This window comes from Columba livia, chromosome 11 (assembly GCF_036013475.1).
Source record: "Columba livia isolate bColLiv1 breed racing homer chromosome 11, bColLiv1.pat.W.v2, whole genome shotgun sequence".
In the NCBI taxonomy this organism is placed as follows: Eukaryota; Metazoa; Chordata; class Aves; order Columbiformes; family Columbidae; genus Columba; species Columba livia.
In genome coordinates, this window is record NC_088612.1 from 4,412,062 (window position 1) to 4,426,842 (window position 14,781).

The 14,781-nt window shown below is 42.5% G+C and overlaps 1 protein-coding gene and 1 long non-coding RNA gene across 2 annotated transcripts in view; one reads left to right on the plus strand and one right to left on the minus strand.

Annotated features, from left to right (window-relative positions):
- The window catches only part of LOC110355560 (uncharacterized), a 51,178-nt gene extending 39,261 nt beyond the window's left edge, over positions 1-11,917 (plus strand). The window contains exons 7-8 of the long non-coding RNA XR_002408312.2: positions 3,488-3,629; positions 9,652-11,917. This is a non-coding gene — a long non-coding RNA (uncharacterized LOC110355560). The remainder of the gene's footprint in view (positions 1-3,487; positions 3,630-9,651) is intronic.
- On the minus strand, positions 11,597-14,734 carry TLNRD1 (talin rod domain containing 1). Its single transcript, XM_065076507.1, has 2 exons — positions 14,225-14,734; positions 11,597-13,738 (listed from the first exon to the last, which is right to left on the minus strand). The coding sequence occupies exon 2, from the start codon at positions 13,441-13,443 to the stop codon at positions 12,376-12,378; it is 1,068 nt and encodes a 355-aa protein (XP_064932579.1). The 5' UTR covers positions 13,444-13,738; positions 14,225-14,734; the 3' UTR covers positions 11,597-12,375.
- Between the last annotated feature and the right edge of the window lie 47 nt (positions 14,735-14,781).

The window sequence follows — 14,781 nt, forward strand, 5'->3', positions numbered from 1 at the left end:
CTTTCTTTTTTTTCTTATTTTTTAAATAGCTACTGCACTAGGGCAGTTGCCTGCAGAGCAGGTTTTTTATGTTCAGCCTACTGCGATCGTCAGGTCTGAGTGCACAGTAAATGGAATTCACAAGCCTTTCCAAGTCACCTCCTGTGCAAAGCCCTGAACAGACAGTCCCAGAAGTGAAGTAAGGAACAACTCCTCTCTCCGCCCCTTTGGGCAGCTCACAGACGTGCTTTTAGCAATACCTAAAACAAGAAAAACACCTAGATCCACTTCACTGGGATTGACAGAAACAGAATGAGAAACTGATTTAAGTGGTGAGCCAGCTTCACATGCAGAGAAACTTCTAACTTTCTTTCCTAATGACTTTTTTCTTTAAAGCGTTTCATTTTAGCTTGTATTCCACTTAAAAAAAAAAACAGGAAAAATCTTGGCCCATGATTTCTCAGTGCCTACACACATGAAAGCTGTGAGAGGCCTTAAATGACTTCAGCAGGAAACTACTGGGAAGGGGAGTGGTCTGTTTTCTGACAGTCCCATTACACATTTCTAGGAAAAAATCTTTTCAAGTTCTGTGTACGAAAATGAAACAGGATTACAGCACTGCCTCTCTCTTGGAGACAATCGCAACAACACTTTTCCTGCTCCCATGCTGGAGCGGTGCAAAGTAATCCCCTTCTTTTTGCTCCTTTCTCCACCGCTCTAGCTCAGGATCGTGGGCTCAGGGATAGCACTTTAAATGCATGGATTCTAAAAATTCCTTCAATCTAAAGTCTGCTCAAATAGAACCCATGTTTATTTCAGGTAACTTTGATGAATACTTTGTCCTGCAGTTGCATTTATAAATCTATCTGCTGTTGCCCAAACCCCTCACAAACTGTTTAGTGAGCTCAGGAGTTTTCCACTTAGTAGCAATGACAAAGCAGCAGACTACTGCAAAACCCATGACGGAGAAGCTGAGCAATAACAGACACCAGCCAAATAGATCACTGGGGTGGAAGGTCATCCTTGAACAGTATTTCCATTTTTCCCCTCTTGGTAAATTGCTCTGGGAACAATCCTCTTTTCTAGCATAATGTAATCAAGAATTAGAAAGTCACCACCACTTACACAGAGCTGCAATTCCTGGCCTGACTGGCCGTGTTGGGAATTTTAACTGATGTCTCCACCCAAGCAGCATGTGGAACCAATGTAATGGCTAACACAATTCAGAGCTTAAAATGGAGCGATGTTGCAGTTCCAGCTGGTTTTGTAAGTCAGTACAAGAGATTTTTTGGAAGCATTAGAGGAGAAATAGAAACAGAGGTGAGGAATGGCTCCTAGTCTGATGATGTACACTGAGGAACATGTGAGTGACAATGCAAAAAGCAAGAACAAAGTAAAGCATCACTTGACAGTATTACATAGCACTGTGCTCAGGAGCAAGGCAGCAACGAGAAAGTGAGGGCTGGTGGGACATATTTCATGAGAAAGAGGTGCATTATTTTTTAATCTGTATTTTCTAGGCAAGGCATAGCCCTCTACATATGGAGAGGTGAAAATACTGAACAGCCTAGGTGTAGACAGCAAAGCTTTCATTCTGATGAAGAAGAAAGGTTTGCTGTAAGTAAACTTAGACCAAGTGCCCTTGACAGGCACTGTGACTCACAGTGCTCTACAAATCCCTTAATTATTAAGACCAGAAAGCTGCATCTCCCTATGTATCAGCTTAATCCAAGCTAACTCTGGAAGGGCCTTTTTCTTTCCCCGAGAACTGATCTATACTTTTTGACCAAACAAGTTTCCACATTCTTCCCTAGTCCTAACATGTAGAGGCCCAAAATCACCAGCAAGGCATGATGACAACAAGCATTTCTCATATTACCCAATATATTTCCATGTAGTCCCTCCTTACAAGCAGAGGTTCTGAGCTAGCTGTTTATTCTGATGCAGATTTTTAGCCATGTAATAAGTATTTAGTAATAATTTGGTAGATCTGCTGTCTATCCAAGGCCCCTGTCTAATGGTTACCCACTTTTCCAGCAGACTTTGTCTTCCCATCAGTACTTATTATTCTTTGAAGGCAAGAAACATACTGTTTTATAGAGAAGCATGTGGGGAAGAAAGGTCAGATCTTAGGAAGGTGTTCCCTTTGTATGTGTGTTTATACCTGTATAACTCATACCTGCATCTACCACACCTGATCCTTATCTGGCTGAAAGGATCCCTGTGGCTACACCAGTTATTGAGATCAAGGCAAAGTTCATTGTCTTCAGAGTTCATCCATCAAGACTGACAGTACAGGTAGGATGCTAGAGACAAAGAATTCACCCAGGGAAGAAAATCATGATATAATCTCTATCCTTGCTGAAAACAGGATCTGATTTGCTACCAACATCAATGGGTCGTATTCGCACAGGGAGCTTGCTGTGTGTTTAGGAGAATACCAAAAAAAAGGCAATGGAAGTATTTACCTAAGAAGAGGTGAGATCACCATAATAAGCTTTTCTGGGCCTTTCACCCACAAAAACGTATTTAAAAGGCTGCCTTTAAATAATAAAAATCTGTGTTTCTTTGAAAAATCCCAGATAGCCCAGTCTTAGGTAAAGCAGTTCTTAACCAGCACTACAACACCCCCCTCACAACATGCTCAACCTGTACAGCCCAGTTTTGTGTCTGCAGGTAGGACCCACCCTGCCAAATAGATCTAACCAAGATCCTATTTGCTAAACATATTCTAAAAGGCTTTAATTCCCAAATAACCTAGTCTGGAAGAGATAATTCTGTAATCTCTGGAATGGTGATAAAAGTAAATCATTTGAAAATAACATGCTTCAGGTTTGTCAGAGTCCTCAAACGCACCACTACAAATGCAACAGCCTTTGAAATTACTAGGTTGAATTTATCTGACTCACGCCAAGCACTAGCTTTTCCCCTTAGAAATAAATTTAATATCATTTCACTTGATCACTAACCAGGATTATTTAGTTTTGAGGAAGAATTCATGTACAGCCAATACGACTGAAGCACATAAACAAGCTGAGGGCTTTTCTAAAATTAAACTGTAGGATGTCAATGCAAATCAACAGTAAAAAGGTGTTTTAGAGTGCAATAAGCAGTGGAATAACTTAGTTATGCAGCATCTAATAAGCAAAGGGGATATTGATTGTTTTGCAGTCCACTTCTGAAAAGCACAACAGAGGCTTTCACCTTGTTTTCTCCGCACTGATAAAACAAACCCTGCTCTTTTTTGGCATAAAAATACATTTTAAATGTTATTTTTAGATAGACTATAAACAAAAGCGAAACATGAAGGAAGGCTTTCACTCATCATGTAGGTTACCAAATATTTTGGCAGCTGAAATTCTTTAAATACTGCCATTAATTTTAAGTTAATATTCTTGAGGAAGAGGGAGTAATACAGACAGAGAGCTTTTGAAAGACAGTTGTCCGTCTTACAGAATTTTCCTATAGATGTGCTCTGAAGATTCTTTATGCTTTATAGTCTTGACAGGAGTGATTTTCCCTGGACATGGGTGATTCATGTGAACTCCAGATCACTTCAGTGAAACACAGTCTTACAAGGAAGGACGTGCAATATCCCACAGATCACAGCCTTAAAAAGGATCCAAAACCAGTCAGCAACTGCATCTTCCGTAAGTGAAATCAGTCCATCTTATAGGGGAGGAAATGTCCAACAGTAATATTAAGTGAATGTAACAAAACCAACTAAAACTATAGCTAAAACGATACTCTGGGGAAAAGCTTTGAAAAAGTACTGCTTAAAATCGTGTTTCTAACAGATAAATTTACTGGTTTTTAAGACTCTGTTTTACTGGAGCTTCTGAACACCATTGTGCATTTGTAAAGCATATTTATCATCCAGGGAACGTCTTCTACAGCCCACCATTATTTTCAGAGAAAAAGGGAAAAATACAGAAAAAGCTTCAAATATGTGAGTGAATTATTTCATCCCTTTACAAGTGCAGCATGTGCTCACCCTTCTCTAATGACACAGTACAAAAACCAAGATATAATTAATGCAATTCCTCTGCCAAATGAGTGAGATCCTATAAAAGAAATTGGCACATAATTCTGATATGGGCTTTCTTGTCTTAAACAAAACCAAACTTAATAGAGGATGTTATAACGAAATAACAGGGTCCTTCAACAGATGGGGGTTTTTTTTTCCAACAAAAGTGACTGCGAAGTGCTGGGTCTGTAATCAAAAGGTTATTCAGCATCCAAAACAGCAATATTGATGCAGCCAGGCATTTTTGTGTACTATCATGTAAGTGAATCAAAGAAAAATATTTAGCATTTTGTTATTTTATGTACCAAGACAGAAAAGTATGTTTTTTGCTCTGTTCCGCCCCAATGAACAGATGTGACCTTAATCGCATCCGAAACAAGATGCTCACAAGTTTCAGACTATGACTTTGAAATTTACGAGTAAAATTATTTTTCCAAGATAGCGATTTTCATCTAATTATCTTGAAACTGTCCATAAAACGGCAGGAATTGGATAAATATACCAAGTAGGGGTTTGTTTATTTGTTTGGGTTTTTTTTTTTTCGCAGTTGGAGAGAAAAATTATTTTGATAAATTTTAAAATTGTGACTGATTTTTTAGTTTAATTGTAAAACCACATGCAATCAAATATCACCATAAATGACCAGGTCCACAAACTTTGTAGACGTGCAGCTCCCACTGCAAATGAATGGGAGTTAAGCCTCTAAATACTCTCACAGTTCTGACCTAATAATTTCTCCTTAAAAACTAAGTTGCGCCCTCACTTTGAAACAAACCATCTCTTGCTTGTAGCTTTTTTCAGTCCTATATTTCACTGTAACTCTTCATGAGCATAACAACCATATGAGATACCCTGACGAGCAGCACGTATCTCTGTAGCTTCAAAGATAGAACTGGTGTCTCTGCAGCTTGTTCCACTCACTTCAACAACTGCTCTTCAGCCTGTTCTGATGCCACCAGCTCCATTTACAAACTCCTCTAATATGACAGTCACAAGAGAAGACAAAATTACAGGTTCTGAAGGAGTTCATGCCTAAAGCCAGTATTAAGGAAATCTCATGCAGAATAGTTTTGCTCACAGATGTTCTTACAAATTCTAGGACCAATCTGAGTTTCTAAAAAGCGAGTTTTTAATTATGAGCAGAGAAACAATAGCTCATTTCAACATGAAAAAGAATACACCCACTAGTTTTCCATGGTCTTTAATTTAAAAATAGGCCGACCCATTAGCTTTAAAGTTTTTTAAAACACTAAAACTCAAATACAGGGCTCAGTTTTCCTTTCTGTTTTTAAAGCCAGACCCTGAGATTGAAAAGTTTCAGAATAATGGCTACTTAAAGATGATAAAAGGGGTTAAAGTGTTTAAACTATGAATCCAACATTGCCAGAACAGTAAATTTTTAAACAGAAAGTAAATTTTTAAACATCGATTAAATTTGAAGCATTTAAGTAAGACCAGAGCATTAACTGCATGCCACTTTGCCAATTCAGAAGTGCTGTGGGGCCTATAATTTGTCACACTGCACATACAGATCGACTTTTCTCACTTTTTTCCATAGCGTGCATGTTCAGAATGCAAAGAGGGGTCAAAGTACACCTGAACAGCATGCCTACCAATTCAGAAGACTTCCTATATTTAACGTGAACCAGACAGAACCAATACATACCGAAAAAATTGCCTAGGAAATGGCATTTTTTTTTTACTCTGTACTTTAAAAACATAACCATTGAGGCCAAAATTACTGTCTTTACCATTTGGCAATTGACAAGAGAATTATGATTGGTGGGACATTGATTCCCAGTGTTTCCCAAGCACCTTCTGCATGAACGGGAGGAACACCTTGTACACCGGGTATGAAACAGAAGGTCCCGCAGTTCATCAGCATCACAGGGCCCAACAGGCACCGCTCTTTTGAGAAACATTTCTGGACTCAGCACTTTGCTGAATTTCAACCAAACTTAAGCCTCAAAATCGCTAAAATCCAGACAAAGGCCAACCAGACCTACCCTGGCTCTGCTGCTGATGCTCTGCACGCTAACACAGGATTCAGGGCCATGTACGATGCTCATCGGGATTCTCTATCCCTAGACTAAAGTTCAGCTTTTTGCTACCCAAACAAACCTGGAGAAAAACTGTTGGTTTAAAATCTTAGTAGGTAAGTCAAACTCTGCCAAAAACCAGCTGCTCTGAGGTATCTCATACTTGCCATCATTTCACCTCAAACTAATTTAATCTTAAAACTGAAGTTAGCAACTTGTTAGTAATCACTTTTCAAGTATTTATTGATTCTGTTGGGGGAGGAAGGGAGGGAGGAGAGAAAAATCAAGCTATTTAGCTTTCCAAGTATTTAACATAAAGCCCAAAAGAGCTCCATCTGGCAACCAGCAGGATTTCTAAATAATCTAAATAGTATCTACATAAGAACCAGGCTGTCTGTGGAGTAAGACAACTTCAACTTTTACAGCCATAGGAAGCCTTTATTAACATAAAAGGAAATGCTAAAAAATTAAGTTAGGACAGGAACAAGAGTCTGGCGAACTGACAAAAGACCCCAGGAATTTCTGCATTAATCTTGAAATGCTGCTTTTGACTTTGTTGGAATATGGCATCGTACACCGCATAGTTAAACAAACCAAGCAAAACCCAGAACCAAAAACACACACACAAAAAAACCCAAACAACAAAACCAAAATCAACCAAACAAAAAAACCGCTTAGGTTCAAAGGACTCTAGTACAATAAAACCAGTTCTAAGAAAATATTTAGCTTAATTAAAATTAATATGAAATTCCTTACTTTGCAATGCAAGACAACCCCTCACATTTTAACATAGTTTGCGGAAAATATTAACATTTAATTACACATGCTTCATTGAGTCATGGATGAGGCCCTTCATGTCTGTCTTCATTAAGAAAATGGTTCAGAATACTACTTCTAATTATGTTAATTAAATATACCTTTGAACTACTGTTATACAAAAAAATTAATAATTCATAATTCCCAAGTAAATAAACACCTCTCAGACTACACAGTATTTAATTTTCCAGGTTGTTCATATGAAGGATCTGACCTGGCACTTCATACCTAGCCTGGATATTTTTTGGCCCAGTGATCCAAACCTGGTGGTGGTTTGGTGCCCTATGTGAAATATTTTTATGGTCCTAATGCCCCATCAGTTGCCACTGGGATTTACCGTCAGTTTCTTGGCAAAATGGCAAAGACTGAAACCAGTGGGCCCCCACCAAAAAAAAAACCACAACAGGTTATGGTGATGCTGTGAGGATACGGCAGCCTTAGCAAAAATGCAGAGTGTTATCCCTGCACTACAGGAAGAGAATTTCTATCTTTATTATGGCCCATCTGGCACCTTTCACAGGCAGCAAGAACAAAGTAAAATGTACTGGTTCCTACCATCTGCTTCTGCTTGTAAAGTCTAGAAAGAGCCTGATAGGGAAGAGAGGAAAAAGAAATAAAATAAAATAAAATAAAATAAAATAAAATAAAATAAAATAAAATAAAATAAAATAAAATAACCCTTCATTTCCCATCAAACTGTTCCGGCAGGTAGATGTTTTTGCCGGTACTACTACAATATCTCAGGGCAAGCCCAGAGGCCCTTGGTGCCCTACAGCAGCACAGCTGCTCAACAGAGCATCCCCAACACTCCCAGCCCCACAGCTTCATTCACAAGCGTCGTAACAGCCCGGAAAGAAGGGTTGCGTTGAGATTTGCTTTATTCCATCGGCCTCTGTTTTATCTAGAATAGGAAAATTCCTGTGGGTTTAATAGGAGGTGTTACCCTAAAGATTTTCTCTGGTTCCACCTCCTTTCCCATCAGCCACATCCCCTCTTGCTGCAAGGCTGCGTACACCATGTGTTGGCTCGACCCCTTCTGTCTCTGACAGAAGTTTGGCCAAAAAGAGCAGATTTTCTGCTACTTTGATCATTTCCTGTGGTAAAAAGTGAAGGGAATTATCTGACCCATGGTCGTTTTTTTCTTAGTTTTGAAAAATAACATAGATTTACACTTGCAAATTCCCTTAAATAGTGTACTTGCTTTTCCATAGTATTTTGCTGCTAGTTTACTAGTTGTCTTACAGAACTTATTTTGTTTAGAATCAGAAAACATTGCTCCAATCTCAAATTTCGAGACTCAGCTGCTGTATTAAATCAATAAGGAACTTCACTGTGATGAAGCAGCAATCGAAAGATAATACCAAATTCACAGACTATACAAAAGTGGCAACTTCTTCTCTGTTAAAAAATTCTTACATTTAAAAAATAAGCTTAATTCTCCTTTGGTGGGGACAGTGTTATTTTTGGCTACAAATGTGCATTGCATAATGTGTTTAGAAATAAGTTAACCCTTTTATTAAATGCACTGTTAGAGTAGATCTATGACATAGGTGATGTAAGCACCCTGAAATATTTTCTTTTGTCAAAATCAGCAAGGTTCCAGAACAGAAATTACATCTCATGCTTGTTTAAGCCTATGTTGAAATAGTGACACTACCCATTGACCTAAATGCCGCAAGCAGGGCCTAAAGTATGATGCCAAATGATAATCAGTGACCTTGATGCGGCTGCAATCGCACCCTGAAACTAGTCCATTATGTATTTTTTCTGTCCCAGAAAGTACAAAGTAAAAGCACAACATGAGTATATCTACTGATATATCTCTTATATCAGAATTAATACTCTGTAGGAATACATTGCAACTAAATCATCACGATATACAATAAGTCTTTATAAATGCGGCTCTACGGCATGTAAAACATACATATGTTCACAGTTAGTAGTGGAACCACACTCCTTCAGCTCAGAAAATGACACAATGTGCATATGTATATATAGACTTTTTCCTGTTAATCATTTACTCATAGTGCATAAAAACAGTTGTACTTGTTCACATCAAAAGCCTTTTTTTTTTGAACTTTGCTGTACCGATTAATGAATAGCACAGATTTTGACAGATACTCTCTTAAGCTGAAGCCAGGGAGCAGTGCCCGGCTGCCTTTCTGTGGGTTCTACTCTGGAAAGAAATGATTGAATGTTTTGAAGTGTTAAAATTACTCTTATTTTAGAATGTTACAGTAAGTTGGGTGAATTTACTATTTGTATATATATATATATATATATATATATATATATATATATATATACACACACATGTATATTTTAAAATCAGCTTGTTAACTAAAATCATGGCCTGACTACTTTTCACGTTATATGTTATAAAACACACACACCTCCAAAGCAATGAGAGGTCAGAGCAGTTTGTTTCTCTTTGGTGTTAAAAGAGAAAAAAAGAAGATACAAAGTTATTTATATTAATATATGTATGCATGGACTTCACTTCAAAATATAATCAAAAAGGAGGAAAGAATCTGCAGCATCCTTGTTAAAACAAAAATTGCACTAAACCACTTAAAACCTTACCACAACAAAAACCGGCGCTATCATAATTAATAATATATTGCCTTTCATATGCAGAGGTAATAAGGAAGCTGCACTGTGATCCATATAACCTCAATAATGTATAAATGAATCAAAAAGAATCTAATTAGTTCAGCAGCACCAAAAATTACTGAGTAGAAACATCAAAAGAGACGGTGGGATATTACTTTCTTCTCTTTTTTTTGTCAGACATGCTGCAGCGCTGCCCTTCAGAACCCCCTGGTTTATATCTGGAAGGAGGCCTCGCAAATGTAGGTCACGGTAACTCAAAAGAAGGGAGCTAAAGGATGCTGCCCTGGTACACGCGCCCTCCCCGAGCAGCGCTGCCCTGCACCATGTCCACATGTCCCACGGGACGTTCTGCACCATCAGGATCTGTGCAAGGGAAGGGTGGAGCCGGCTCCTCACCTCCTGTGTGCAGCCACAGGAGATACCACATCCTGCGAGCGCTGCCTTCCCTACAGCCCCATTTTCCTCCTTCCCCTCAGCAAAACGGCGGAAAAGTAGGAAAGGCAGATGGAGGCGGCATCGCGGCTTCCACAGAGACATGCTAGGAGGGAGGGAGGCCCAAAGGATAGTTGAGGAGGCTACCGCAAATGCTACAGAGACACAGGACCTCCCCGTAGATGGCCTTGGCTTCCTACGAATCCCACCGGAGCCCTACAGCTGTTCCTGCCATCCAGATGGGAAAACGTGTTTGCATGCACATGCGAGAGCCTCTGAGGAAATACCTGTGGAGGCATCTAAGTCAAACTTCAAACAGCATGTGTATGTATTTATTTATAAAAACAGATGCTGACATCCATGCTTCTACAGCATATACAGCTATATTGCATCAGAGATAACATAGTGAGAAAATCATACCCCAGAGGAATGTAGCTTGAACTGATTTTTCCCTAAGAAAAGACCTAATCATAGAATTCCTGAAGTCAGAAAAGTTTAATTTAAAAATAAATAAAACCTAATACTGGGGTTCACTGTTCTTAAGTCAAGGAATTATTTTCTTCTAACCCCAAAGACACGGCTATACAAGCTTAGCTTGTATCTCTTTTGACAGGATGTATTTGTGTACTACTCATTAATGTTTTACTCACGTTTGAAATTAAGTAAAAGCATCTCATGCAAGAGAAACAATAACGCTATAAAAGGAAGACCTTTCACTACTCCAGGACTGTTCCATATCCAAACCCAAACTGTTTACTTCTTCAAAGGGATAAATAGGACAGTACTCATGCAGTAAAGGCTTAAACCATGGTAACCACATTTTTAAGGTACATTCTCCAGTAGTTTTCAACATCGTTCAACTTGCAGACCTATAAAAAAAAAAATCCAGTTATGCAATGGAGCTCGGCAGACAAAGAAAGCCTCCTTGCCAGAAGACCTGCTATTCTATTAACCTTTCATGGAATACATAGAAGGCAACAGACCCCACAGGTTCACAAAGACCAAGCTGGAAAAAAAAAAATCATCATTGCAATTACAGGATCTACCACAGTATTCCCTAAGGTCCACTCATAATTCCCAAGGAATTCAACTGGAGGCGGACTGGGCCTCAAATTAGCTAACTTTTCCCATTATCTGCAAACTACTTTGACAATAAATCTGCACTATGAAGCTCCAACACAAACCGCTGAGGAATCAAAGGGCCCAGTCCAGCAAACCTTTGCGCTCCTAAGCCAACACATGGAACAAGCAGGGCTACCCAGCAAGGTAATGTTTGTCAAGAAATCCTTAATAAATTAACATGGGAACTCACAAATTTAACACAGGTTACATCTGCAAGAATTAAACTGCACAAACATCTCAAAGAGAACACAGAACGCTGATAAAGATGGGCCAAGCCAGCCTGTGCCCCTTACAGCGCCTGCCGAGCAATTGTCCCAACGCCACGGCACTGTCCAGCGTCCCACAGCCACAACCACCCAGCAGTGGTCACAGGCGTCCCAAGGAGCAGGGGCAGCAATTGCGGGAGGGACAGTATTTATGAAAATAAAAGAAATGAATTGCAGCCTGTATGCTGCTGTCTAGAACCGCAGCTACATTTGTACCACCCATTCCCTGGGGAAAATGACATACAATGCAAACAGGCCTAGTTGTTCAATCATTCAAGTATTAAGAGATTCACAGAAAGACATCTGAGAAACATAACATTTTAATAGATGAAATAAATACTCCAGTACATGCAAGATAAAAACTGACATTGGAAAAAAAATTAAAAATCACTTTTGTTATAGTGTAATTTGTTTGTTTGTTTAAACACTCACAGTAGCTTTTCCCCCAGTTTGGAAATCAACACATGGAAAACATAATCACAACCTCCAGTCCTTCCACTCCTACACACCAAATGCACTTCTAACCTAACACTTGATGCAAAATAAAAAAAAGTCATACAAAACAAACCCAAACAAAATAGTAGCTACATCCATCATCTACGTGGTGTTGGGGTTTTTCATTTTTTTAAATGAGTGAGAACTGAGGTAACCTTTTTCCTGCACAACCAAACAGTAAAATTTAGAAGGGAAATTTCGGAAGACAAGACAAGACAAACTTTAAAAACCGCACCCAGCGCGATTAAAGCTTTTTTTAAAACTTTTCTTTTCCTAAGATACCCCCACCTCCCCAAATATAAAAAACCTTTTAAACAGTTGTTATTACCATTTGTGTGAAGACCTTGCTGAATAAAGGAAAATTTATCTGCAGATACTTGCTTGACTTTAAAGTAAAATAATGAGAAGCCAAAACTGGCTACCTTTATTAGTACATATAGTTTGAATATGTTCCGCTTCTCCACCACATGAAATCAAAGGATTGGGCTCATCCAAGCAAATTCTTTGGTATACAAAAAAGGGGCGAGGAGGTGGGATATTATTTTCCTTTAGCAATGACAAGTATCTAAACAGAAGATGTGGGGGGTTAATTCACAGAATTGGAGTTCACTGGCGGTAAAGTCCTGGGTGAAGATCTTTCTCTTAGTGCCTGAGATAACAGGTTGCAACCATCTGAGACGGCGCAAGCTGAGTTCCTCAACCTTTCCCTGTAATCGCTCATTTTGGTGCTACTTTCGGGGTGTTGGGCTATATCCCTGAGGCATTGGGTCAGGAGCACACAAGCAGATACCACACTCATGGCTCCTCCGAGGATGGCAGTTTGCACAGCTTTGCCCTCTGGATTAATGGTGGCAGCTTTACCCAAAAACTGGGGCTCAGTGGCAAAGCCCACCAGGGCATAGACAGACTGCACCAAAGGTCCGCTGAACAAGATGCATCGGTTCCTGGTCAGCTCGCTGGGTGAAGTCTTGACCTCCTTGACACACGCCAAGAGGGCAGTGGCGCTGGTGCTCATACATTTGACACTGAGTTTGAACTGCTCCTTAGCAAATTTATCCTTGGATTTCTCACTGGCCAGCACACAGGCATCTGTCAGGAATTTCAAGTTCTTGGACATGTTCTGAGAAACCTCTAGCAGGAGCTGAGGGCTCATATCTGCCAAAGGGGTGGTCTTCAAGACCCCACAGCCGTGCTCCACCTCATGCCTACATCGGGTCACCTTGTAGCGATCCACCAAGCCAGGCATAGCAGGCTGGGCCCCCGGAGTCTCCACTGCAGCCAGGTAGGCAGCGTGGGCAGAGCATTCGGTCAGGGAGACCACCAGCTCCCCCATCTCCATCAGGCTTTCCCCCACCTCCCCGAAGCGTCCCATATTGAGCTGGCTCTGGACGTCATGGGTCAAGATGGAGAGTCCTTTGGTCCTGGCAATGATCGTGTCCCTGCACTTCTCGAAGGACTCACCGAAGACAGACAGGCTCTCAGTATTCACTGGCCTGGTCTCGCTCGACAGCAGAAGCAGATCAGCCACCAGTTGCATCTTGATCTTGCAGTGGTCGCAGATAGAGATGAGCTTCTTCCTCTGCAGGGAGCTGCTGCTGGGGATGCCGCCGCCAGACACCTCACTGCTGGACTTGCCAGAGCCGCCGCTAGCCATAGCGCCGGGGGGGCACTCGCATGCCGCTCGCTACCCCGCTGCCACCGCCTCTGCCACCGCCGCCCGCGCAGTCCCGACTGAGCCCGGCAGGATCGCTCTGCCTTTTCCGCAACATCATTCCATTAATCGCCGGGAGGCAAGAAAGGGCTCTGGGCGCCGGGGCTGCCGCTGCTGCGGGGAGCGAGCTCCGCCGGGGCGCCCGCCCCGCTCCGGCGCCAGCCTTCGCTCCTACGGCGTTCCCGCGGCGGGTCGGTGCTCGCTGGGAGCCGCCGGGCCCCGTTCCGGCATCTCTTAGCTAAAAATATATATAGATAGATAGATTTTTTTTCCTCTTCGCAGGTTGGCTCCCCTCCCTTCCACCACCTCCTCCAGCTGTGGGATCCTGCGCAAAGTTCCCTTTACGAGACGGAATACCTCAGGGACGCCCAGCAGTCGCACGGAGTTGGGGCATGGGCACAGCCCTCCAAGTTGCTACCGTGTCCCCGGCTCCTCCGGTCGGTGAGCGCCAGCCGGGCGCAGCTCGCAAGGGCCGGAGGGGCGGCGGCTGCGCACCATGTGCCGCCCCCGGCGCGCCCGCCGCGGCCCCGCGCCGCCGGCTCGCAGGAAGCGCCGCGGAGGGTGTGGCCCGCCCGCCGCCCCGCGCCGCCACAGACCCGCCGCGCACCCCGCCGCCGGGCCGGGGAAAGGGGCACCGCGGGGAACCGGGACGGGGGGCACCGCGGGAGGGAAGGGAAATTGAAAAAAAGAAAGAGGGTGGGAGGGGGTGAAAAAAAAAATCCACCGGATCCGGGTGCTGGGGGCGGGCGGGATCCGTTCCCCTTCCTTCTGCCGCTGCCTCACTCCTTCCTGCCTCGATCATTCACGCGGCCGCTGCGAGCTCGCTCCCCGCCGCCGCGGTCCATGCCCCTTCGCCCAGGGCCCCGCAGACTCGGCGCCGCCGGCCCCTCCTCGCTCGGCTCCCGCTGTGGCCGCCGCCGCACCAACTTAGGCTCTTCCCGCAAACAAGGGTGGTGGCTCCGGGCTGCAGCCGCGGATGCTGCGACCCGCCTGGCCTTGCGCTCCTCCTGCCATGTTTTCTGGCTGAGTCGCCAACTCCCAGGGAAAGAAAATAAAAAAAGAAAAAAAAAAAAAAAGAAGGAAATCTTTTAAATTCCCTTTCTCAGGCTTTCAGACAAACTATTGGGAAGAGGCGGCTGCGGCGGATCTGCCAGCCAGACGCTGCATGGCTCTGAGGGAGGCTCCCCCCTCCCCGTTGCCTTTGCTGTAACCTCACTTAAGCCTATCGAAATCTTTTGTGCGGTGTCACCGCCCTTCGTTTAAATCCTGCCCTCCCCCGCC

Coding starts and splice junctions, on each gene's coding strand:
- TLNRD1 (XM_065076507.1), bottom strand. CDS start 13,443: ATGGCTAGCGGCGGCTCTGGCAAGTCCAGCAGTGAGGTGTCTGGCGGC.